At 33.3% G+C, this 26,826-nt stretch overlaps 1 protein-coding gene across 10 annotated transcripts in view; it reads right to left on the reverse strand.

Annotated features, from left to right (window-relative positions):
- Positions 1-26,826, reverse strand: part of ppfibp1b (PPFIA binding protein 1b) — a 96,431-nt gene that overhangs the window by 25,256 nt on the left and 44,349 nt on the right. For 2 of the 10 annotated variants that reach the window (XM_021467670.3, XM_021467668.3), the window contains exons 2-13: positions 24,984-25,067; positions 19,812-20,017; positions 18,583-18,669; positions 18,069-18,182; positions 17,350-17,478; positions 10,151-10,243; positions 9,882-9,974; positions 8,008-8,128; positions 6,186-6,218; positions 3,681-3,742; positions 3,507-3,591; positions 1,093-1,229 (exon numbers count right to left, since the gene is read on the reverse strand). In XM_021467670.3, the coding sequence (XP_021323345.2) occupies positions 1,093-1,229; positions 3,507-3,591; positions 3,681-3,742; positions 6,186-6,218; positions 8,008-8,128; positions 9,882-9,974; positions 10,151-10,243; positions 17,350-17,478; positions 18,069-18,182; positions 18,583-18,669; positions 19,812-20,017; positions 24,984-25,047 (1,224 nt within the window). In that variant the 5' untranslated portion in view covers positions 25,048-25,067. 10 annotated transcript variants of the gene reach the window in all.

The raw sequence follows: 26,826 nt of genomic DNA on the forward strand, positions 1-26,826 counted from the left end.
TTCAAATCATGTCCAATCAACTGAATTTACAACAGGTGAACTCCAATTAAGCTGCTGAAACATCTCAAGAATGATCAGTGGAAACAGAATGCACCTGAGCTCAATTTTGAGCTTCATGGTAAAGGCTGTGATTACTTATGTACATGTTATTTTTCAGGTTTTTTATTTTTAATAAATTTGCAAAAATTTCTAAAAATCTTCTATCACATTGTCGTTATGGTGTATTATGTGTAGAATTTATAATAAATTAATTTAATCCATTTTGGAATAAGGCTGTAACATAAAAAATGGGGAAAAAGTGAAGCTATGAATACTTTCCGTATACACTGTATGTACGTACTGTAATTATGGCAAAGACAAAAGACATTTGTTATAATAAATGAGTTATTATGCTATTATGTTTAAAATCTCTGTAAAACAACACTTATATTATTAAATATAAAAAAAGGATTATTTCAAAAAGAATATTTTTACAGAAGGGCAACTAATTTTGACTTCAACTGTGTAAAAACAAAATTTAACTACTGTTAATTTTAGCTAAATAGGTTTAAGTAGTAAATTACAAAGTCTAAACTGAAAGAAATGAAAGCTAAAAAATGCTACCCATTAAAATAAATAGAAATATACAAATATTACTGCAAAATATAACACAACATAAATGGTAGTACAATACACTTGATTACAGCGCTGACAGATGCATTATGTGGTTCAAAAATGTTAGAGAAATCCTGTTGTATGCATCATATTTCAAGCATCCATCATCTCTGAACAGTAATATCTGAGGACATTCAGTCGCTCCATGACGAGTGAATATCTTGACATGACAGTATGAACCACAGCTAGAATCTACATGCACTGCAAGTGTTCGATTTTGCCTTCAGCCTAAAAAAACACCATCAACACAGCTTTGCTAAACTGTCAATCAGCCATTGTTGCTCTAAATTAAGAGTAATTCTAGGTTGCGGTGCAGTGATTTCACATTAGCCACACCAAAACTAAACATAGTTCTGTAACAAGGATGCAAACTAGGCATTAAGAATGAATGGTGTGACCTCAAGGAAAATCTTACATGGTCTGAGATGTGAACTGTACCTCATTTTGAGCTCTGGCAGCTTCCTCTGTGTACGCGAGCAGAGATTTGTCGGTGTCAATGGAGAAGGAGAGAGCGGTGGACATGGAGAGGGAGCTGTCGCTGTTACTCTCATCACTGTCTCCTTCTTTGACCTTTTCTGAAGACAAACACAGGGGACCATCAGTAGATCGGGACACGAGAACAAACACAGCCTGGCATTTATCAGCAGCACATTACCAGATTCAACTAATTGGGTGATTCCCAAGAAAATATATACAGGCCACATTTCACACCAATATCATAATATAACATTACATAATGCAAAAGTGTATGCTTTATGCTTCTGCATTTTTTAAGAGTCTTTATAGCTATAGTTTACAGTTTATAGTTACAGTGTTTCTTTTAGAAAATATTATATTGTTGCAATGACATTTATGATATATGACATGATATATGATACAATATAATAAAATATAATATAATATTAATATAATAAAATATAATATAATAAAATATAATATAATATAATATGATAATATAATATGATATGATAAAACAAAATAAAATAAAATAAAATGAAATATAATATAACATAATATAATATAATATATTATTATATAATATAATATAATATGATATGATATGATATAATATAATATAATATAATATAATATAATATAATATAATATAATATAATATAATATAATATAATATAATATAATATAATATAATATAATATAATATAATATAATATAATACAGGAGTGTATTAATGCAAGAGTGCATTAAAGCAATGCAGTTAAACACCAGCATATTGCTCTATTCTTAACCCTAACCCCAAGTAATAATGAAGACACACATTCAGTATTAATCCACACAGTCACAAATGTTTAACTATTTTGAAAATTCGAAAGATCGGGCCATACGTGCAAGGAAAAGCTGAAGATGGCCATAGCAAAGACAAACGGCAGAAGATTGTGAGCTAAAAAACACATTTAAATTGGTAAAAATAGAAGCATGCGTCACGATTTCGACATGGTTTTAGATGCAATATGTGAACAGCCCACAGAGATTTAACCTGAGAGATGCAATACAAGCACTGATCCCTGTGTAATAAGTGATTACAAGCCTAACAGAGTGATTATAAGTTTCAACACACTATTAAATACATATTTTGCACTACTACAGAAAACGAGGCAACCACTTTAATCACACTGATAGGTTGTATAGTAAAAAGAAACACAGGATCTAGAGGGGAAAAAAACGGTCCACATCAACGCTTGACAATGTTGCATACATTAATAGACTTTGATCTTTCCTTTAATAGCACACGACTGACGAATCCCACATTGCAGCATAGGTTATTGTGTCAATCATCAGAAAAACAACAGGAAAAAACACAGCACACAGTTGGCTATACTGTAATATTGTTGTGAAAATAAAATGTAACTATATTGCCCACACTCGCATATCTGTCCATCTCTCAGTAATATTAATCTTTGTGTTATGATCAATCTTATGGTCCCCTTTGCTTGGCTAGTGTTTAAAGGGAAAGGTGCATTCATGTTTTACCAGATCCGGCACTTCATATATGGCGATGTCTCGTATCGATGTTGATTCGAACACAAAACGAATCATTCATTCGACCCCAAGTCGACTCTATTGTTTAAGATTCAATAGTTTTAAAAATAGTGCACTTTCAGATTTGAACCTGTGGATCTTTTCATTCACTTAGAGATGTGAAGGTCACTGCATGAAAGGTCATTTTCAAAAATCCATAATTGGGGCTCTTTAATTGTTATATTATGTACACCAGGGAGGTCCGGTGTCCCTGCAGGGTTTAGCTTCAACTTGCCTCAACATACCTGCCTGGGTGTTTCAAGTATACCTAATAAGACCTTGATTAGTTTGTTCAGGTGAGTTTAATTAGGGTTGGAGCTAAAATCTGCAGGACACCAGACCTCCAGGAACAAGTTTGGTTATCCCTGATGTACACCATTAATAATTACATAAAAAATGTAAAAATTATTTGAAGTTGAAGAAATTAAATGATCTAACTTCAACTTAATTACACTGATATCTTTAACTGATTAAACATTAATTAAACTGTCCTTAATTAAAATGACAAAAGCACATAACTAAAACATATGCTTAAAAAACAGGTTCACAATAATAAGAAAATAAATTAACTTAATACTAAATACTGTAATAGTATATTAAATAAAGTCTGAAAAAAAGATTACTAATTAATCATCTAATCATAATCATTGGAAAAACAGCAAAACAAAGTATTAAGGAGAAAGCACAATTAAACAAAAATGCATGAGTGTGACAGCATTGTAACCACACTGATTACAGAATTAAATGTCTTGGAATGAATGAATACAAACGCATTTAATTCACATCATATTAAAAGATCAAGTAAAATAAATCACCTTTTCTCCCATGGGCTGACATGACCATCTCTTGCACTTTCTTGTAACGCATTAGTGACTGCCGCAACTCCTCAATCTTGCGATCCTACACAAAGAATATTTAGTAGCACTAAAAGCCAAGTTCTTTAATGATTTACAAAATCAAACAAAAAAAACTAAATGACCTAAAACTACCTTCTCCTCATTTGCCGCCATCAGCGACTCCATTGCCTTCTTCATCTTCTGTACTTCCATATCTGCAAAGCACAGGCTCAGTAAGCTAAAGTCCATTTCAGAAACACTAAATGTCAAAACATTAACTCTCAAACTGACATTTAACATCACATAAACTGTGGACAGACACGTCGAGCTGAAACACAACAGTGACCTTCAGTGACAATGTGAGAAACGTATACAATGGAAGCTGATTAAAGGGGTCATGAGATGTAAAATCAAAATTGTCGTAATCTTTTGATATATACGATGCCTTTGTTCCTTTAAAACATGCTGCAAGTTCATCACAGGGGTACATAGACTCCGCATCCAAATTATAAGCCCCGCCCATAGCCTATAGTTACTTAAGTGATTGAAACTTGCACCATGTTGTGTCGCATTAAAAGGAAATAGTAATGATTAAAATTACAGCTGCTCTACACTGGAGACAGATGTGCTTTCAGTGTCTTACGAACCAGGCACTGTTTAGACCAGTGGATTTCAACCTGTAGGCCGCTGTGCCCCAAAGGGCCATGACGCTATTGCAGGGAGGCTGCCAACTGTTATTAATAAAAATAACTTTTTTTATTATAGCCTATGTAAAAATGTCTAGAATGGAATGTATTATGACTATTATGATATTTAAGTGACATGAAATAAATAATACATTTATAGTAGACGTTCATTATTCGGTTGGATTAATACCAACTTGTTAATTTAAGTTTTTTTATATGCTGAATACATGTCAATGGATCAAGTGCTCTAGTTCTCTGCTGGTTTTGACTGTTCATCTGAACTAGGGACTTGCACTAGCAAAACCAGATCCAAAATATGAGAAGTAAAATAATACTTATATTGATAAAGTAAGTTGGTGCAGGCGTTAAGATGCTTAAAACCTGCTTAAAAGATTGTTCAAATTATCTGTGGCATTCATTTTCAAAGGCAAATTTATTGGTATTCATCTATCTCACACAAGCAATGACAACACCCTTTCACTTGGAAAGCAGTGAGTGATAAATTGGCGCACACGGATGCCGGTTTCTCAAATAGTGAAATCAGTTTGGGATCATATTTGGGATTTAGATTTAATGCAAGTAGAGCAATGTAAACATTGCAAAGGTTGTTAGATTCAAATAACTTAGTGTAAAAACATTGAGAAACCAATATCCGTGCATTGTCCATTAATATAAAAAGCTTATCAGACATGGGTAGTATAAAGTAATATAAATAATGTATAGTTTTATACATCAGACTCATTCAAAGTAGCGTCTCTGCGCAAAACAAACGTTATGAATGCATGCTACACCTCCGACTGTACAGTGCGTTTTCTTCTTCTTATAATGCACAGAGTTTTGAGGTAAGGAACATTTTCATTTGCCATTCACTGGCAGTCGTACAGGCTCATCCAATTCATCAAACTTCATCTTTTAAAATCTATATCAAAAGCAGAATAAACAGCCGCATAACAGCCGGCATATCAGCGCGCTGCTACATTGAAAACATATGATTCGATTTGCGCCTTCCGATTGGTTCTCGGGACATAGCAGTTTTTGCTGTCAAAGGCAGGTGGCGTTTAGAGGCTTTTGCAAATAAACTGTTATTTCTGAACGGGCTAATGATGGGATCTGAAAGATTTGAAGCAAAAATATATATACTATGTGCCTAAAGCAATCACTCGATATCAGTAGCTCATTTTTGGCGGAAGTGGCATTTAGCGTCTTATGCATCTGAACTGTACATACACTTAATTTTATAATGCTGTCGTCACTGAATGATAGTTTCATATAGTTTCCTATGCAACTACATTAGCCCATCAAAACATTCTCCCTTTAGTGACACAGTAAAGAAGCTGCCCCTTAAAATTACAGATTTTACAGAGTCAGGATGAGGGTTAAAAATAATAGTTTAACTTAATACAAGTTTGTTTTCAAGTTTAAATAAACCTTATTACCATAAGTGAACCTCAGAAAACACATGAACTAAATAATGATTTAATAAATCCATGTCATGTCCCCTTTAAACGTGAGTGTTTGCAGCCACAGATAAAAGTGGACTGAGGTGACGAGGAGTGTGAACATGGGTTGCGGGCAATGCACTACTGCTGCTAATGAAGGGGAAAGAGGAGGTGAGGTGAGAAACTAGCTTTGGGGAACAGGAGGTGTTACAGTACGAGGTGACAGGCAAGAAACAAACAGACAATAATGTAAATATGACATGCCAGATGCTGACCACAATCTGACTCCTGTCAGAGCAACAACTTTAGATTCTCAAATTACTTTTTTCACTTTCCTAAAGCTAATATCTTGATTTTAAACCTATTAACTTCCTGTGAGACTGTAATATCTTGTGAAAAGCAAGCTTCATGCCCAAACATGCAGGCACAGGAAGCAAAGGACTAAGATGACAAAAATAGTACAAAGATTAAAAAACTGGTGGGAGAAAAAGGATGTATAGTGTATGAAGAAGGTAGACATGAAGTCCCCTTACGTTTCTCTTTGAGCCTCTTTTTTAATGTTTCCTCTGTATGGAAAACAGTTTAAGACAGAGTAATGATATGACATTTCTTCTGTTATTAAATGTGTTTGAATAGTAATGCAGAATGCATCAAATCTGAAAAGCTGAAGAAAAAAAACAACACTAAAAAAATGTGTGAATGAATAAATATATGAAGCAGGTTACACTTTACAACAAGGTTTAATTAATGTTAGTTGATGTATTTTCTAACATGAACTAATTATTACAAATACTTGTACAGCATTTATTAATTAATCATAATACAACATTTGCTAATAGTGTTATTAACATTCAAACTCATGCTTGTTAACATTGGTTAACCATAAGTTAACATGAAATAACATAAACAACTGGAATTTCATTAACTAACATGAACAGATCCTGTAATAAATGTATTGTTCATTGTTGGTTCGTGTTTCCATTAACTAACATTAACTAATACAACCATAGTGTAAAGTGTTACCATAAAGCAAAACATAGATATAAACAATACAATAAGATACCAAGCAAAAACAAATAATAATTATATAACAAGAATACAACAACCATACAAACATAAATAAATAAATTATATATCTAAAGCAACACAGACAAAACCTGAAATAAAGAGAAGAAAACAGCAAATATCTAAATAAACAGCAAACTAAATAAAACCTATAATAATAACATAAAACAAGGCCATTGCAAGTGAAAATGGGGGTCTGTTCTTTGTACGAGGATCACTCAGTTAGCTGGATTTGGTTTTTAATGATTTGGGGGGCTTCCAAAAACCAAGATAGGAAATGAAGTTAGGCAGGACATTTATAGTAGTTTTAGAACGATCTGATAGGCTAGCTAATAATTAGCGATAGGGATCAGCTGTAGTCCCTCATATTACATGCTCTTCTCAAAATTAGTTTGTGAAACTTCACAAAGTAAAAAAAAAATAAAAAAATAAACTTCAAAATAAAACCCCAAGGGGTTCAGAGAGAACATTTATTAATATGGACTTTTTAGACAAACACATATTTTAAGGTACCGACCCAACTTTAGTACAGATTTAACAAACAGTTTACTTTGAATATTTTTGTCATTTTGCACACATGGATAATTGAATATTCATCAGATGATGTCATTACGCTGCTGTCACAATGTTGCAATGCAGCTAATCGAAGCATTGCCGATCATTATTTTTGAGGATCGATAGAGCTGTCCTTCACAACACACGCAGTGATCTCAGATCAGTTCATCCAGACATTTTTATCTGATTCGCAAACTTGTTTGAAGAACCAAATTAGCCAGAGATCAGTTATCGAGATTAAAAAAATCAAAGATGATTTGGCAGATCTTGGATCATTTACACGATTTACGAAGAAAAGACCCCTGGGGGGGAAATCCACATCAAACAAACAAACAAAAATAACCAAAAAAAATACTGTTAATAATGAAAAAACTACAATTAAAAACATACAAACCAAATTGAGAAAAATGAACAGTGCAATAAATAAATAAACAATCAAAATCACAAAATAATAAACTTTTATAATAACATCACTAACTAAACCAACAAACTTAACAGGTGAAAATGTAAAAAAAACGTAAACTAACAAAAAAAAAATCTAAATCAACAAATTAAAGACATACTACTAAGAAGCTACTACTTAAGCACCGCCTACTCCAGCATTTGTCTCAAATTAGTCAGTACAGAATCACATATACAGCATAATCACAAGACAGCACCAGGCCTGCAGGGCATGCTGGGACAGGCACCACTTTGATTACGGAGTGTGAATAAGTGTGTCTGTACGTGACCCACCTCTCTCTGTGCCGTCGAGGCCTGCGGGCGTTGAGGATCTGGAGCAACTCTCATCCTGCAGCCTCCGCAGATCCACACCATCTCTGCCCTCCTGCTGCCTCCTCAGTGAAACCAGCTCCTCCTGAATATTCAAAACACACACACGAATCTCACTGTGCTGAACCCACAGTCTGCACCACCAACGCTTTATAGGTCAAATACAACCAAAGCATGCTGTTACTAATTACTATCAGAGAGTTACAGTACACTTTGCATGCAAAACGTAATTTCTCCAAAAGATATACATTTATAAAAACATAATGCATCAAACTTATGGCTAATGACAAGTATTATTATTATTTTTATATTATTTATGATATTTTAGGCTTATTATGATATACATGCATAAAAGCAATAGTAATAACCTATCAAAATACTAATATTTAAGCAACTAATAATAATTATTATTAATTATTACTACTACTACTAAGTAGTACTTTATAAATAAAATGCAATCAATAAACAATTTTCAGATATTATCAGATTAAAAAAAAATAACAATAATAATTTCTAAATAATATTTTTTTAAATTTATAAATTATAATTGATAAATATTTATAATTTAGAATATTAATCATTCATTTTCTTTTCGGCTTAGTCCCTTTATTAGTCCGGGGTCGCCACAGCGGAATGAACCACCAACTTATCCAGCATATGTTTTATGCAGCGGACGCCCTTCCAGCCGCAACCTATCTCTGGAAAAAATTTAGAAATAATAATTGATAAATAATAAATTATTAAAATATAATATGTAACAAAACCACGGACTTCCTATTTTTTGCTAAATCTAATTATTTAAACTTAATAATATTTATAACTATTATTATTTTATTCATATTTATAACTATTATTATTTATAACTATTATTATGTGTAACTATTTTTATTTTTAATTTTAATAATACTATTATTACTATCATTACTTTTATTTATAACTATTATGAACAAGAATCGTCATTCACTCAAGAGCTCCAAACACTGCTAAACAATTTCGAGTAGTTATTATTATTATTATTATTATTATTATTATATTTGATATTAATTAAAATATATTTGCACAATACCAATAATAACCAATAAAACAAAAATAATTATTTTTATCATGTTTACGGATTATAATTAATAACAAAAATTATTACTATTATATTACCACTACTACAATGACTTTAATATTAATAATTAATCAAAATATAATGTTCAAATCTAATGGCTTATTATTTTTATAATCAAAATCTAATTATTTAAACTAACAGCTTTTATTATTATTGTTATTATTATTATTATTACTATTACTTATGATCAGCATTCCCTCAAGAGTTCAAAGCATTGGCAAGACGGGAGTTTACACACACAGACACACACTAGAGTAATGCAAACCTCACACATAGCTGTTTGAAGCATGCAGCGCAGCTACAGTAGGAAGCAAGCGACCGAAATAGCTTCTCCTGCATTATAAAGCTGTCTCAGCTTAAACATCATGTGGAGCCTCGCACTAAAGCATACTTGTGGTTAATGAAACATGCTGAGATCTTATACTGGTGCCACTGCTTAGAGATTTAATGAGCAGCTTTTACATCAAGATGAAAACGTCTGTCTGTTGTCTCTACATAGAGCTAAACAGAGAACTTTGGAGAGCATTTCTTGATTCTGTAGTGACGTGAGCAAAAGAAACTCATCAAATAGTGTACTAAGAACATATTTGAACACTGAATGTTAATAAAACAGTAAATCCAACCACTGTTTATTTATTAAAAGTGTCAAAAACAAAGTTACAATGAAGGAAAAAGGGTCTCCGGATCACAACCACAAGCAGAAACCAGGCTGAGGTATGCAAACCTTGAGTGCCTCGATTTTTTGTTCCTTCCTCTGTTTCTCATACTGCATCTGGCCCATTTTCAGTTTCAGGCTAGAAAGTTTGGCCATTAGCGACTAGAAGCACAGAGGTTAGCCAAAGAGGAAAAAGGAAAATAGACACTTAAAGACAACAAGAAAGGTGACAGGTTGTGCAAGAGAGATAAGAGCAGAAGAAAAACACTTGAGGATGAAAATTAAGAGTATTGTTATTTTCAGTAGCAAGGAGATATGAATATGGATAAGATACTAACCTTAGTGGATTTCAGTTTCTTTTCATACTGTAACCGTTCATTTTCCATCTCAGAAATGCGATATCTCAGTTCATTGATCTCCAAAATCAAACCCTAAAAAAAAAAAAAAACGAGGGAAAAATTAATCATTTATTTATTGCCACATGAGCAACTTATGGTTATTTCATAAGAAGAAGAATATATATAGGAACATATAATAACAACAACAGTTTTCTACATCAATAAGAGCCAATAATAAAATAATAATAATAATAATTTGACGTTAAAAACATGATTTTTCGTACGGTAAATTACTTAAATATTTGGTAAAACTTTATTTTAAGTCACAATTCATGCTATTAACAAACCATTAACTAAGGCCAAGTTTACACTGTCAGGACTTGATGGCCAATTCTGATTTGTTGCCTTTATCTGATTTCTTTTTGCCGGTCTCTTTACATGTTCTTTTAATTGTGACCCATATCTGATTCCTGTGTTTACACTTGCCATACAATTTACGACATTGCGTTTGCGTAAATTCAAAGTCTCTTTAGTCTTTGGTAAAGGCGGGTTCCAGCATCTGCGCCACACTAGCCACGATGAAAGAAATTATCTTTTAGCTCTGAGAAATATGTGAAGTTCGCCCAACTTTACAATGAGGTGGAGAAGAATATAAAGGGCTGTCATTGCAGCTTCCGCCTATGATAAACCATATGGTGTCCTCCACCATTCAGAGGATTTTGTAGGTAAGAGAGAAATCTCAGGTCTGGTGGGAGCCAATTGAAGCAGGCTTTAATGAGGAGCGGTGGGTCTAAAATTTCAGAATGAGCACTCACACGCTCTTTCTTCTACGTCATTAAACTATGGAGAATTACCACAATGTTTAATGACGTACAAAATGAAATGCCACAATAAATCCGATCTGGCTGTATACATGATTGTCGCATTGTCACATATCTGATTTATATCTGATTTATATCCACATATGAAGGAGGCCTGAAACTGATCTCTGAATAGCCGAATGTATGTATTTTTTTCGTGTTTACATGGTCATAGAACAGATCCGATCTGTGTCGCATACGAGCAAAAAACAAAAACAAAAAACAAAATTATGTCTCATTTAACTGGCAGTTTAAACGGAATCTAAGGCTATTAGCTCAATAAACTGCTAATTAGCTTCTTATTAATATTTTGTGGATTAGGGATGTAGAATAAAATCGTACTTTATAACTACAAATTAATAATACTAATTACCATTACTAACTGTTATTATCGCAAAAGCAGGTGATAAACTAGTTGGTAATAGCATAAATTGTACCTTAAGCTAAAGTTTTACCAAAAATTCTTAATGGAGAGACATTTAGGAAAAAATATCTATTAAAGCACTCTCATTATAGACCATTTTGAGGGATGTAAACAAAAACAAGAGAGTTGTTTTACATGAAGTTATGATTGAATTGCCTCTTGTTACAATTATGAAATAGTTTGATAACAAGCAGGAAATGTTCATGAACCAATGACATCACCACATTGAAATGATCTACAATATCCTTGTCCACTTGTCTTGAAAATTGTACATTTTAAAAAATGTTTTATGGTGATGGACACTCCACAATCTCCACAGAATTCAAGTGTTCGTCTAATTTAGGCAATGCAAGTTTATTTTTATACAGCACTTTTCATAAACAATGATAATTCAAAGTGCTGTACATAAACAAGAAAAAAAGAAACAAGTTTAACAAATAAAAACGATTAAAAACAGATTAAACTGTTTTAAAGAAATAAAAAAAGACAATTATTATAATATTATAATAAAATTATAATATTAATAAAATTATTATAATTATAATAATTATATTATAATAAAAGACTTATTTTAAATAAATTATTTAAATGAACAAAAACTCATTTAAAAACTGTTTTGTTTTAATAACTAAATAATTTAATGTGAAATAACTGGTAAATGAAAAAAAAAATAGAGTAAAAGCTTGCAACTGCACTTCCATTGGTATGCCATCAAATGAATTTAAATAAAAAACAAAACAATTTAAAATAAAATGATCATGGCCATATTCCTTAACAACCTGATTTAAAAAGCTTCAGAGAGCAGCCTAGATTCCACTTTTGAAATGGTCTGTTTAGCAAACACACTAAGTATTCAACCTTTAGAAACGCTTTACGAGGGAAAAACAAGAATGTACAGTGATGAGCTTCTGTTCAGCATTCAGGCCTTTCGGGACAGAGCTTTTTGTCACGATGTCTAGCATTCAGTTGTGGATTTATAATTCAGTAAACAACAGAACTGCCTCCAGTTGTAAATACTGCTTAAAAGAATCTAATCTGATATGTCCACTGAGCAGTGATCTGAAAAACATAAGGACACATTTTTGGACTGTAGTTCAAATGTTTGGGGTCAGTAAGATTTGATGGTTTTACTCAGTGTAGGATTAAATTGATGAAATGTGACATCTAAAAAAAAAACTATTTTAAATAAATGCTAACTTTATATTTATCAGAGAATCCTAAAACAAACTAGGGATGCAACGATTAACCGATTTCACTATTAATTTAATTTGTTACGTTTAATTAATTGTAAAGGCTTCTTAACACCGTGTTTCTGCACGAAACAAAACTGCTGCAACTAAACAAAGCCAACTGTGCACTAGTTCGAAGTGTCAAGTTTGCACACAGAGGCTACTACTATACGCACACTGGATTAACTATGGCTGAGGCTATTAACCAAGGTCCATTCACATACTGAGTCATTTGCGCACGCAAGTTTGTTATTTACAATGAAGTAGTGTGGCTTGCGAGCGATTTCGGGAGTGACGCTCACAATTTCCAGGCGCACCAAGTTAAAGGATTCTGCGAGCGCAACCCGAGTCACAGGACAAGAACTGAACAGTGAGCTTCATACTTTGATGGAATATACAGAGTTTTTACTACAAAAAGAAAAAAAAAACAAAAGGAAAAAATACCAAATAATTTTGTATTGTAGTTAATCAAAAGTGCTCTTTAAAAGGGAAACACTTAGCTAATATGATGATTAGATTAACATTTGACAAATACATTTTTTTATTTTATTTATTCATTCATTCGTTGTTTTGTAATTTATTTTTAGTATAAAATTATTACTTGTTTAAATGCCCAAAACTTTTTTCACCTACTTCCAAGAAATGGACTATTGTTTGTTTTTATTATTGTTTTATGCTGTATTTAGTTATAAAGCAAAAACTCTAAAGAAAAAAACATTTAAAATAAAATGAACGAATCACTCAAGAACCAACCATCACTAGCCTCTACATTGTTGTTTGTCTACAACCTTAAAGCAGGTATTGTTTTCTTGTCGACATTTCTATTTTCCTTTCAAGGCATTTTGTTTAGTGATTAGTTAGTTAAAGAGATAAATAACACTTTAAAATATAAGGAGTTTTCATGCGATTATCTAAACTAGTAGTGTTTTGAAATTGATGAATGCATAATAATCGTGATAACCATAAAATTCCTCAGACTATAATCATACAATTAAAATCTATAATAAATCCAACCCTAAAAAAAAAAATCAAAAAACTTTTTACAAAATATCAACTCTGACAACAAACTTCTAAAGGATTGTGTGACACTGAAGATAGGAGCAATGCTGTATATAAGCGTTTATATATAATATATATTTAAGCGTGACCAATAAATATAGCAATGGTAACCAAAAAAATGTAATAATTTTAGGAACATTTTAAATGATTTTATCCTAAACATTTTACATTTTCAGATTCAGTACTGATAATGTTTAAAAAAATAAAAAATAAATAAATCAAAAATAGCTTATTATAGTGTCAGTCCTAAAAAGAAAAAAACAGGACATTTTAGGAAACAAAAGCAACCCGGATCCTTGCTGAGACATTAAATTATGTGGAAGTTAAATAACACAGGAAACAGCAGAAGTCATTTATATCTTTGACAATTTTGTTTACCAACCTAGACCAAAATTACTTGCCAACTGAGTGCACGGTTAACACAACAAATTATTTGTATCTCTGCTCTAGAATTTTCTAAAAAGAATGAATAACAAAATCACTTAACAACATGCCTTGAAAGGAAAGCTATGTCGACAAGAAAACAAAACCTGCTTTAAGGTTGTAGACAAACAACAATGTAGAGGCTAGTGAGTGATGAGTGGTTCTTGAATGACTTGTTCATTTTATTTTAAAATATTATTTATTATAGTTTTTGCGGACATAAAAACAAACCCATCATGAAACAATAATCTGTGCAAAATGTAAAATAAAGCATGAAACAAGAGAAAATGGTGACATACTAGACATATATGACACAGCAATGGATGTAAGTGAGAAAGACAAAAAAATAAAAAAAAATAAAAAACTCAGAAATCTTCAGAAATTAAACAACACTATTAGTCTTTGTGGTGTTTTAGAAAAAAAAAGACTGGATCCCACATTTTATTAAATTTTGCAGAGTTCCCAGAAGAGAAGTTGTTTATTAAATTCTTTCCAAATGTGAAGAGGAGGTGAGTCCAAGAAGCCAATCAGAAAAAAAAGAGGCCTAATATTTTTTAAAGATTTTTATGTCTTAGACGAACATAGTTTGACCTGAAGGTAAGTAAAATTTGTTTATTTTGGATTAATCTTTTATGTGACTTGAGAACGGTGAGTCCTCTCAGGGAGTGATTTGTTCACTTGCATATGCACACATTGTGCAGATGGGGTAGAAGATTAGTTCCTTTCAAGTCTTCTACTGGGTTTGAGTCATTTGTTCAAGCCAATGATATGAAGTCAGAGCCAGAAAAAGATTTGATCTGTTCATTTCTGGAGTCCTTGAATTTGAGTTTGATGAAGACTCGAAAGGATAACTAATCATGGGTCCTTTCAGCTCAGACGATGTGTATTGGTTAAGCATATATGGGCCTAGCGACACAGTGGCGCAGTAGGTAGTGCTGTAGCCTCACAGCAAGAAGGTCGTTGGTTTGATCCTCGGCTCAGTTGGCGTTTCTGTGTGGAGTTTGCATGTTCTCTCTGCGTTTGTGTGGGTTTCCTGCAAGTGCTCCGGTTTCCCCCACAGTCCAAAGACATGCGGTACAGGTGAATTGGGTAAGTTTAATTGTCCGTAGTGTATGAGTGTGTGTGTGTGTGTGAATGTGTGTGTGGATGTTTCCCAGAGATGGGTTGCGGCTAGAATGGCATCCGCTGCTTGATAAGTTGGAATCATACGCAACTAAGATTATTCAATAAACTCTGCTCTTTCTTTATCATCATTACTTTGTCTGCTGCTTCTGTTCTTCTGTTTCTCCTATGTTGATAGGAGATTAATTTAGTAGAATACAGGTGAACAGGTTTAGGTACTGAGCAGCTCTGCTGGCTTGTTGTCTGGGTTTTCTGACAGGATCTGGTTTCCAGGACTAGATCTTATTTTTATCTTAGATGGAGAATGATCTAACACTGTGAACAAAACTTAAATGTTGGTAAAATGATCTGAACTTACCGTCACTAGTAGAGACACAAACTTAAAATATTTTTCACCATTTGTTGAAGAATTCTGAATATATTGATAGCAGCTCTTGCTAAGCCTGCTATGGACAAAAAACTGAAAGCCACCCTAGACAACAAACCAGCTGGTTTGTAGTGTGTACGATAAGAGTCTGGTGACTGTATTTGGGCCACTTTGGCAGGAAGTGCATTTCTAAACCAAACAAAGCGCTCAAATATGGTTTGTTGTTTATCGAAACTCACTACTGATTAAAATTCTTAAATAGTTTTAAAGAAGTCTCTTCGGCTTAACCAATCCTGTATTTATTTCATCCAAAGTACAGCAAAAAAGTACAAATTTGAAGAATTTTTAATATTCAAAACAACTGATTTCTATTTGAATCTATTTTAGCATGTAATTTATTCATGTAATTATTAATTTCCAGAGCTGAATATGTTTTGCATCATTACTCCAATCACATGATCATTTAGAAATAATTCTAATATTTTGATTTCCTGTTCAAGAAACCTTTATTATTATTATTATTATTAATATTATTATCATCATCTTTGTCGTTTTAAAAGAGGAGTAATTTTAAAGAAAGAATGATCCAAAGATTAGCTAAAAAAGCTTTTGTAATCAATCAAATGCTTGGAGTCACTATAACCTTTTAGTTAAGAAATTATTACTTTAAATAAAAAAATAATTAATTATTAATAATCATATATTAACAACAACAAAAAAAAGAATGTATAATTATAAAAAAAAAAAAATCACAAAAATAAATTAGATTTTTAAATATATTTAAATAGAAGAAATTTATTTTACATAGTACAAATCTTTTAAAATGCCACTGTTTTTCTGTACTTTAGATTAAATGTGTTCAGGCTTGTGAGCTGAAGAGACACAGTAAAGTAACAATTTAAATTGGCTAATTAAAATACTTCAGTCAACTTACTATTTTTGTTTTCGACTGTAATATTTTAATGTTGGGATGATTTTAACCATGCATGCTATGCTTTTTGTAGTAATAAACTATATTTGCTTTTATAGCTTTTGATTTGAACAATGTTTCAATGGTCAACATTTGGCAGGAGGTAAAAAGATAAAACTAAAACAAATAAAAATAGAAAAAAATACTTATATGTATACTTTATGTTGCAATGCAGCCAAAAAAATTGAGATATCATTTTCGGACCATATCACCCAGCCCTAAAATCCATTCCAATAGATCCCAAAACCCTCTAAGTGAAGACCCTTCATACTCCCTAACAACCACAGCGGCACCTAGTCTTTAGTGGTAATAACTACTTTCTAGAAAGAGAAGAGGCCACCCAAAACCAATTTTTGGAGAGGAAATGGTATCTGGTAAAGGCTGTTTTTTGCATTTGTCCAGACAGCAAACAAAGCAGACTACAGTTCAAAGCCCAACATTCCAGTGCACTAGAACAGATCGCTGTACCACAGCATGACGTGATTGGTAGATGTCCGAGCGCATTGTTGAATGGAAGTCTTTCTGCTTCAGGCTTGTACAGAAACAAAAGGTTGGCTATACTGCCAAATCACGATTGTAAACAAACATTCAAGCCATTTTTCAGGCAAACTGCAATATGCTAAACAAAAGAGCTCTGTGCACCAACGGCGGAATCACAAATTAATTAATGACTAGCATTACAGCCATTGACATTTTCAAACAAAGACGTAATTACATAATTGTTTCCCTCGTGCATGTTTCTTACCTCATCTCCGAATCTCTCATCAAAATCAAGTCTCTCTTTATCCATTGCTGCTAACTTCAGTTTCAAATTGGACACTTCTGTCATCAGCTCTAGCTTTTGTGTCTCCAATGCTGACCTGCACAGGAGCTCCTTGGAACACAAGTTAAAAAAAGGTACATATTGAAATATGAACAAAGGAAATATACTCATCAGCCACTTTATTAGGTACAACTGTCCAACTACTTGTTAACACAAATTTCTAATCAGCAAATCAGATGGCAGCAACTCAATGCATTTAGGCATGTAGATAGTCTGGACGATTTTGCTGCAGTTCAAACCGAGCATCAGAATGGGGATGAATGCATATTTAAGTGACTTTGAACGTGACATGGTTGTTGGTGCCACAGTCACCAGAGCTCACTCCAAAAGAGCACCTTTGGAATGTGGTGAAACACATATCATGTCAATATGGACCAAAATCTCTGAGGAATATTTCCAATACCTTGTTGAACCTATGCCATGAAGGATTAAGACAGTTCTGAAGGCAAAAGGGGGTCCAACCCAGTTCTAGTAAGGTGTACCTAATAAAGTGGCCAGTGAGTGTATGTATATAGATGAATTTTATGGACTATTTGCATGTAATTATACAGTATAGTGAAAGTATGATAGCGCAGAAAACCAGCTCCATTGTGCATCCAACTTAATTCTATCATTGATAAACAGATTATTTCTGAACTCACCTGCTGTAACATTTCTTCAGTGGCGTTTAGTTTTTCACGGTGTTCATCAAGGCACAGGTCTAGGTCCCTTATTTTTTCTCCCTGCGCATCCACTTGATCCGTCAAAACACTCACCTTTAATAAGCAATGAGCATTTAACTGAGGCCTTATTTATTTGCTTATCTGCAGTACTGTTCAAACACTTGGGGTCAGTAAGATTTTGTTAAGAATAACATTATTAGTTAGCAACGGTGTCAATTTATTCACAACATTAAGTCAATTTTTATTTATAATATTAGTAAGACATTTATTCTTGAACAGTTCTCCAGAATAAAATAAGTAAATCGCAGTTTCTGATGGATCATGTGAGAATATTGTTAAAGGTCTACTAAGAATTTCGCACTGCCATCACAAAAATCAAGTAATTTTTTTTATTTCTTACAAAAGAATAGAAAAATAGAAAAATTAATAGGATAAAAATCTTGAGACCTCAAATGTTTGATTGTCTTGTATGTGCATGTATATTACAAATTACCTGAAGCACAAGGGATTCTTTATCACTTTCAAGACGATTAAGTCTGTCCTGGTAAACATCACCAGAGATGGAAATGTGTCCATTTGACTGTTCAAAATGCCAAAACATAAATATGTATATTAGAAATTTTCTGAAATCCAGCCTAAAACGTTTCAAAACAAAACATTCTACGAGAAAAAAACTACAAGTTGTTTTGTAATTCAATAAAACTAAGAAAAAAAGGGTCTGTTATTATTCAAGGTTTTCATGCACCATTTATTGTGCCGGCTAAACGTTAGCATTGGGTGAATGAACATAATACCATATTTAGACAGTTTATAAGGAGTTTATGTCTTGACTTTCACTTGGCATTTCTTCAGTCTGTCTCAAGACACACAAGAATAATGCTTCTTGGATCTGCAGTAACATTTACTAAGAGAATGGGGAAGGTTCTTAATATGCAGCACTCTTAATATGAAAAAAGAGCTAATGCATACACTGAAATAAAAGATTTAAAGATGATTCCTTGGATTAAATTTTTTTCAAGTTAAGTGGTTGTAAATAATTTATTTGGGTTGAATTTAAACAAACAAATTAAGTTGAACATTACTAAATTTAATTTGTTTGTTTAAATTCAACACTTTTGTTTTGTATTCAACATTGCACTCATTTTTTTTTCAGTGTACGGTTCTTAGCATTGGGCTATTGTAGCTAAAAACTAAAACTTAAAAACTATAAAAACTAAAATTTTTGCTGCATTAAAGACAATGAAAATTAAAACTACGAAATAAATATTATAGTTCTAATTATATTATAATTATCGAAAAAAAAAAAAGATTTTCAACAAAAAAAACAACAACAACAAAATGACTAAAACTTAAACTAAAATAAAAAAACAACTATTAACTACCCAATTTAACTTAATAAAAAGATAATTACTTGATCATACTAAAATAACATTAATTATACTATACAGGCAAACAGTAAAAAAACAAACAAACATGATGTCATGATTAAAATGATCTCCTCAGACCTAACAATAACTACATATACAGAAAATGCCTCTAATGCTTCTAGCACTTTGACTCTGACTAAAAATACACTACATGCTTTTTGACAACTATAAATGTAAGACGTATAAAAATAACCATGTGCTTCCTCTCAACATGGCAACACGTAGTATGTTAGCTCATGTTCATGTCTAGAGTAGACGCAGTGAATTCCAGGGTTGTGGAATGTGGTTTACGCACCAGGTGACCATGCAGCCACTCCACCAAACTGTCTGCGGTGGAGTCTGGGATCTGGCAACGCAAGCTCTCTCTCTCTTCAGTCTCCATGAGCTCCAGTATGCCCCTCAGGTCCTCTAGTAAGTTTAGCGCTCGCAGGCTTCCCATGAAGGGCGATGTCGGGGACTGACAGTCAAAGATGCCGTTGGAATAGTCCAGAGCCTTGGAGCCTGAGTGCCAAAAATGAATGATCAAAGATATAAAAAGGTATTTCACTGTGAAGTTTCAGGTCTTGTTTTTTTTATTTCTGAATAACTGAAATCTAATTTGATTCTCACCTCTTCCCGACTCTTTCCCTACCATAGTTTTTCTTTTTAATGTCAGATTCATTGTTTTAGCAGTACTTCGCTTTATGATTTGCCTGATGTCTTCTGTTTAAGTCTATTTGGATTAAAGGGGTGGTCTACTATGATAACATATTTCAAGCCTTAGTTGATGTGTAATGTAGCTGTGACATTTCTGAACGTAATATGCTTAAAGTTCAATGCAATGGGAGACATTGCCTTTTGCAGAGTTAGCTTAAAAAGCCTTCAGCGAACAATTTTGGGAACAACAAGAAAATACATCTGGGTTAGTGAGATAATAAATGCTTTAGGTTACGTGCATACACCACGCTGTAATGTCATAGCAGAGAAAGCTAAACTGCCATCCAAACGCTGCTATTTCCACAGAGCTTCTTTTGTTTCTGTATGTGGGCTTTCAAATGACATGACACAAAAAGAGAAGTGCTAACAAATCAATTTTAAATATGTTGCAGAGAATTATAAAATACATAGAGCTAGCATTTGACAAAGGACAGCGTCCAGAATCTCTTCCAGTTCAGAGCTGGATTCAGCTAAAACTTCTCAAAGGAGCAGCTCCAACCATAATAACAGAAGCTGTGAATTGTAAGCCACAACCTGTAAGTGTTTTTATTTGTTAAAATTTATTTATTACAGGCATAGTGTCAAGTGTTAACGGTATGTTGTAGCAAGGACGTAAAAAAAAAAAAAAAAATATATATATATATATATATATATATATATATATATATATATATATATATATATATATATATCTATATATATATATATATATATATATATATATATATATATATATATATATATATATATATATATATATATATATATATATATATATATATAAACAATGAGAAATGCTGTTTGGCACCTTTAACAAATTAGCTACAAATTCATATTTCTGTCTGATTCAGGCTCAAACTGATATGGCTAACAGGTTCTCTGACCGACAATATTTAAAGAGTAAAAATACAAGCAAATGTAACTACAGCCACATTACAAACTTTATAAGTTACATTTTCAAACTTAAGCAAATTTGCCATTCTACATTAAATATTTGTGAATAAAGTGAGCCATCCAGTGAGCCAAAAATCCTTACTTTCAGGTAAGTTACTTACTACTACTACTACTACTACTACTACTACTACTAATAATAATAATAATAATAATAATAATAATAATAATAATAATAATAATAATAATAATAATATTAATAATTCCTTACATTTATATAGCGCTTTTCTGGGCACTCACAATGCGCTTTACACAATGGGGGGAATCTCCTCATCCACCACTAGTATGCAGCATCCACCTGGATGACGCGACGGCAGCCTTTTTGCGCCAGACAGCACACCACACACCAGCTGATTGGTGGAGAGGAGACAGAATGATGATATGCCAATCATGATATGGGGAGGTTTAGGAGGCCATGATGGACAGAGGCCAGTGGGCAGATTTGGTCAGGATGCCCCTACTCTTTTTCAATTTTTAACGACCACAGAGAGTCGGGACCTCGGTTAGTGTCTCATCCGAAAGACGGCGCTCACTGAGCAGTATAGAGTCTGTGTCACTATACTGGGGCATTAGGACCCACACAGACCACAGGTTGAGCACGCCGGCCTACTGACTATAAAAATAATGATTCAAATGAGTGCATATACATACATGTATTCTATACCTAATCTGCTACCTTTTTTTTTAGTATGACCTTGGGTGATGTTTCAAGCAAGCCGTATACTGTTACCAATATGTGACGTATACACATTGCTGACCACTGATTGGTCCGAGAGAATCATTACATCATTATGAATACAGGTTAATTTATATACATATTTAGGGGTAAATATTGATTATGAGCTTAATTGGCACTCTCAGGAGTCAAGACTTCATGCAAGTATTCATCAGCGATTACACTTTTTACGCAGACTAAGATTATTTGGAGTGAGTAGCAGAATAATGATAACTTTTTATAAAGCATCAATAGAGTCTATTTTAAGATATGGGATTATTGTTTGGTTTGGGAATCTGACAGTAAAAATGAAAACCCAAGTAAATAACCTGATGAGAGTGGCAGGAAAAATAATGGGAATTAAGACACAATCCAACAAGCCAACAAGATTTTATTTGATTCTTCACATGTGCTGTCTTTGGAGTGTGAGCGGATTAATTCTGGCAGAAGATACAGGGTCCTGTTATGCAAGTATAATAGATATAAACATTCTTTTGTTCTTTTTTAAATTAAATTGGTCAATGAGCAAGTAGGGTAGGACGGTCAAAGATTAAGATAACTGGATTGGTTTGCATAATAGAGGGCAGTGGGGGCACATAGTAATTTATTTTCATATAATTTATTAATTATTGATTTTATGGAATCATATTTATATTAGGAGGTATTTTAGGATTCGATTTTTAATGTGTATGTTTAATATATGTTGTCTTGTTTGTGTCTATGTACAGCAGAGCTTTTTTTCTAAAACAAATTTCTCCTACGGGACACAATGAATTTTACCATGATCTTGACATTGATTACTATAGCATCATTAATTTATGAATGGAGAGAGCAAACCTGCTATATTTAAATATTCAGCAGCAGCCACTGGTGAACTGTTGGTTTGCACGACTAAACTGGTTTTATACCACCAAAAGAAAAAGACACATAAAACGGGAGCATCATGATTGGTAGAAAAGGTCCAGATGTGCCTCTCCAGGACAACCCTGTTTTTCAGAAAGTCACAGCAGTAGAAGTGGCACAACTGCAGTATCATACCTGGTATGCAGTGGAAAAACAGCTTTGGTTTTTATATTTCTTTCCATGTGACATCCCAAAGTTGTGTTTAGCCACATTTTAGCACACTGAATGCATGAGCTTTTTAATGAAAAAAATGCTGCAGGAAGGTTAAACTGATAATCATGATTGCAATGGTCAAAAGAATTATCACACTGATGCCATTTAAGAATTTTACTTTTAAACTTCATCAGAATTGTTTTTGCTTTTTCACCTATAAATGCAAATTAAGAGAAAGTTGAGAATAAACTTTTAAGACCTCATCTAGTTTTTGATTTATTATAGACTATTAAAAACCATAATAATAAGCATTTTCCACATTATGAAATAGGGTTGTGTACCTATACTGATCTCACGGTTTGGTTACAATTATCATGCCATAGATTCGATTCAATTCAATATCTCGGTGCATCACGGTGCATTGACGATGCTTTCCATACATAATTAGATTTTATCTTCACAACACAAGAGGTTTTTTTTATTAAAATCTATAAATATATTAATATTTATATATTATTTGTAATACAATTTTGTCCTTTAATACAAGCAGTACGATATATGAACTGTATTTTAATTTGACCTGCTCAAAGAAAACACTCTTTTTAAATGTTTCAAACAAAACACCAATACATGCACAGAAGACAACATGAGCATTTATAGCAAATAAACTAAAGTAAATATTATCCCGCTTGCTTTTTGAGCCCTGTCAAGCTCTATGATTGGTCATTGTCTTCACCCGCTCCACAGAAAGGGCTTTGATTGGCTTTAGAAATCAAAGTGCTGTTCACCGATGAGTGACGCAGGAAGAACAGCCACGGTTACAGTCTTATAGCGCATAATACAGCGCTTATCACAGGTAATCCATGATAGACACAGTAGAGAAAACTTGCACCACTGGAACGCTCGTGTCTGGATCCACATGTATCGCTTTAACAGCCAAGAGGAGAGGCAAAGTTACCTCATAAACGCCCCAGCGGTCAAATGTCCAAAGTGAGAGAGAGAGAGAGAGAGAGAGAGAGAGAAAGAGAGAGAGAGAGTTAGAGAGAGAGAGAGAGAGAGAGAGAGAGAGAGAGGGAGGCAGAGATGGATATTTACAGCATTTCTCTCTAGGAGTGAAATAGCGGCTCGTGTGCTGTGCCTTCTTCAGTGTAAATGAAAGATTTTCCTCTACCTTAAGTAGTAGGAGCGTTTTATTTACTCGCCCTCGCCTCCTTCACCACAGTATTCTGCTGCGACATCGTGCACAGGAGATAAATGCTGTCAGTATGTAATAACCGTTATGATCTATTACTGAACTGATAACGAATTGTCCCTATGTGCATCACAGTGCACAGAAGAAACAATTAATTATGAAAACTGCTAAACGACCTCTCTCAAACATGAAGTGTGTGCGATTGTTTATCAGAATACACACATTAAGAGAAACACTGGTCAGAAAATTCACCCTTTTATAAAAACCTTTTTTTCATTAAACATTTTGATAATAAAGTATAAAAATATACTGAAAAATATTTGGTACATTTAAATACAAAATATGATATTAAATGTATTACGTGAATCTTTACAAGAGTGAACATTTTAAATCGAGCAATCATTACAATTATCATGTACTGGTAAAGGATAGCATGACCTTATAACAAAGCATGCTGCGGGGGAAGAATCAGAATCAGGCCAGAGTAAAGGCTTTAATTGCTGAAACCTCTAGAAATCATGTGATCAGACAGGCGGCTCCAACTTCAAATGTCAGCCTTATGATAAAGCAGTGATGCATTACTTCATATGCCAGATCACTTTGTTCGCGTGCTAAAATCTGGCCAATCTTACTCTCTGTAAAGGTTTCAGCAAATCAGCCTGACATTTGTTTTTGTACCAATGCTGACCATATCCAATCTAAATAGAATAGACATAATCACCACTGTAGTGAACTTATTTGTCAGATTTAAATGTGTAGTGACAGTTGCGTAGTATATAGAAAGGATGATTCAGGACAATGTTTAATTGCAAGCGCTGAAAAGCCTGCATGAGTCATAGCATAGGTAATAATTTTACCTGCTATGATACCATCCATTTGCTCCAAGGCAGCTGCCAACATGTCACTGGCATCAGACATCATCTTGTTCAGCTCTGTTAATCCTGCACAAAGGGAAAACAACAAAACAAATATTACAGCCAACACAACTTACAAGGCAAATATGTGCTCTGAAAATGTATTACTGAAAACATTTCAATGACTTTAGGCACTGAGAAACACTGTCGAAACTAAATGTGTTGACAAAGTGTAGCTTGTAAGACTCAAAAGTCATGTTTTTAAATGCTCGGGCAAGAACTACATTGAAAACAAAAACTGTAATAAATTAAAACTAACTCTTTATGGCCTGATTAGCATAAATAGACAAATAAATAAAAGGTTGGTATTATTTATATTACTATTTGGGGCTGCACAATATATCGTTTCAGCATCGATATGGAAACTTGTGTATCCACATTAGTTATGCGCGCATGTCTGTTATTTCAGCGGGCGCTGCGGATAATCCACGGGTCGTGTGGATTGGGTAATAAAAAAATATATTATGATTAATTGCTTTTCCAGAGATGGGTTGCGCCTGGAAGGGCATTTGCTGCGTAAAAACTTGCTGGATAAGTTGGCGGTTCATTTAGCTGTGGCGACCCCGAATTAATAAAGGGACTAAGCCGACAAGAAAATGAATGAATGAATGATTAATTGCAGTTGGGTTGCGGGTGGATGTAGCAGGACATGGCAGTGGACCAGCGAAAAAGCAGAGTGGGCTTTGCAAAGTGGGAAGATAAGATGCCCAAAAAAATGAATGAAGTACAAGAGTACTGTTCAAACTTTCAGTTAGAGGAGTCATCAGAGGTAAATCTGCTATCGTTCTTGAGAAACAAGATCGCTTATTTACACGACTGTAGCGCCTTGCAAGGAGAATATTGTTTATTCCTACAAAAAGCGGTGAAAGCGAATGCTCATTCAGTGCAGCTGGCCACGTTTTGGAGTCAAGGCGGTATCGCCCGAATTTAGGCACTGTATTGCTATTCGGTTTTTGAACAGTACAAAGAAAAAGGCCAAGTAAACATAACATAGCTGCCGTTTAGGCTGAAGTAGCACTTTTTTGTTATCTTCTTTCTGTATCTGCAAAAGCTACAATGTCTTATTTGTACTTTCTGTATTTAAAAAATGAAGAAAATGTTGTCCAAAGACAAACTTTTGTTTTTATAAATAAATATTCATTTAAAAACGTTTACGATTAACGTAGGCTATTATTTTACTATCAGAGATGCGCAGATTAGCTCACTGAATCTGCTGTCAATATCCAGGTGACCTATCATCATACCTAAAACAAAGAATTAAAATTATTAAAGTGACGATCTGCTGCAGGTCGGGTGCGGATATATATTTCAGATAAAAGTATTTGTGCGGGGGGATGATAAGTATAAAGCCGTGGATTTGGTGTCATTTCAGCTGACCCGCGCATCTCTAGTCCACGCGCATCTTTAGTCACATCACAGGATATGCAATGTTTAGTTGGGATTATAGTTGCTCAGGACAATATGAGAATATGAGATTTTTGGAGTTATTGCAACATATAACCATAAAAGAGTGAAACTTTATCATTTACATATGTTTTAACAGCATTTCAACAGAGCTTAGAGCATTGAGGCACAAAAACGTACAATAATTGCAACTTTAATGAGGAATAATTTTACTGAAATATTAATACAATAAAGACTAGACAGTATTTTTACATTTTATTATTCCATTTCTGTACCTGAATACGGTTTGACTCTCTGGAAACCAAAAAGCACTGTTTATTTGACATTTTTCTTTGCGCTACTGTAATAATTCTCCCTTAATGCATCATTTACACCCTAACAA

The sequence above is a fragment of the Danio rerio genome, chromosome 18 (assembly GCF_049306965.1).
Source record: "Danio rerio strain Tuebingen ecotype United States chromosome 18, GRCz12tu, whole genome shotgun sequence".
NCBI lineage: Eukaryota > Metazoa > Chordata > Actinopteri > Cypriniformes > Danionidae > Danio > Danio rerio.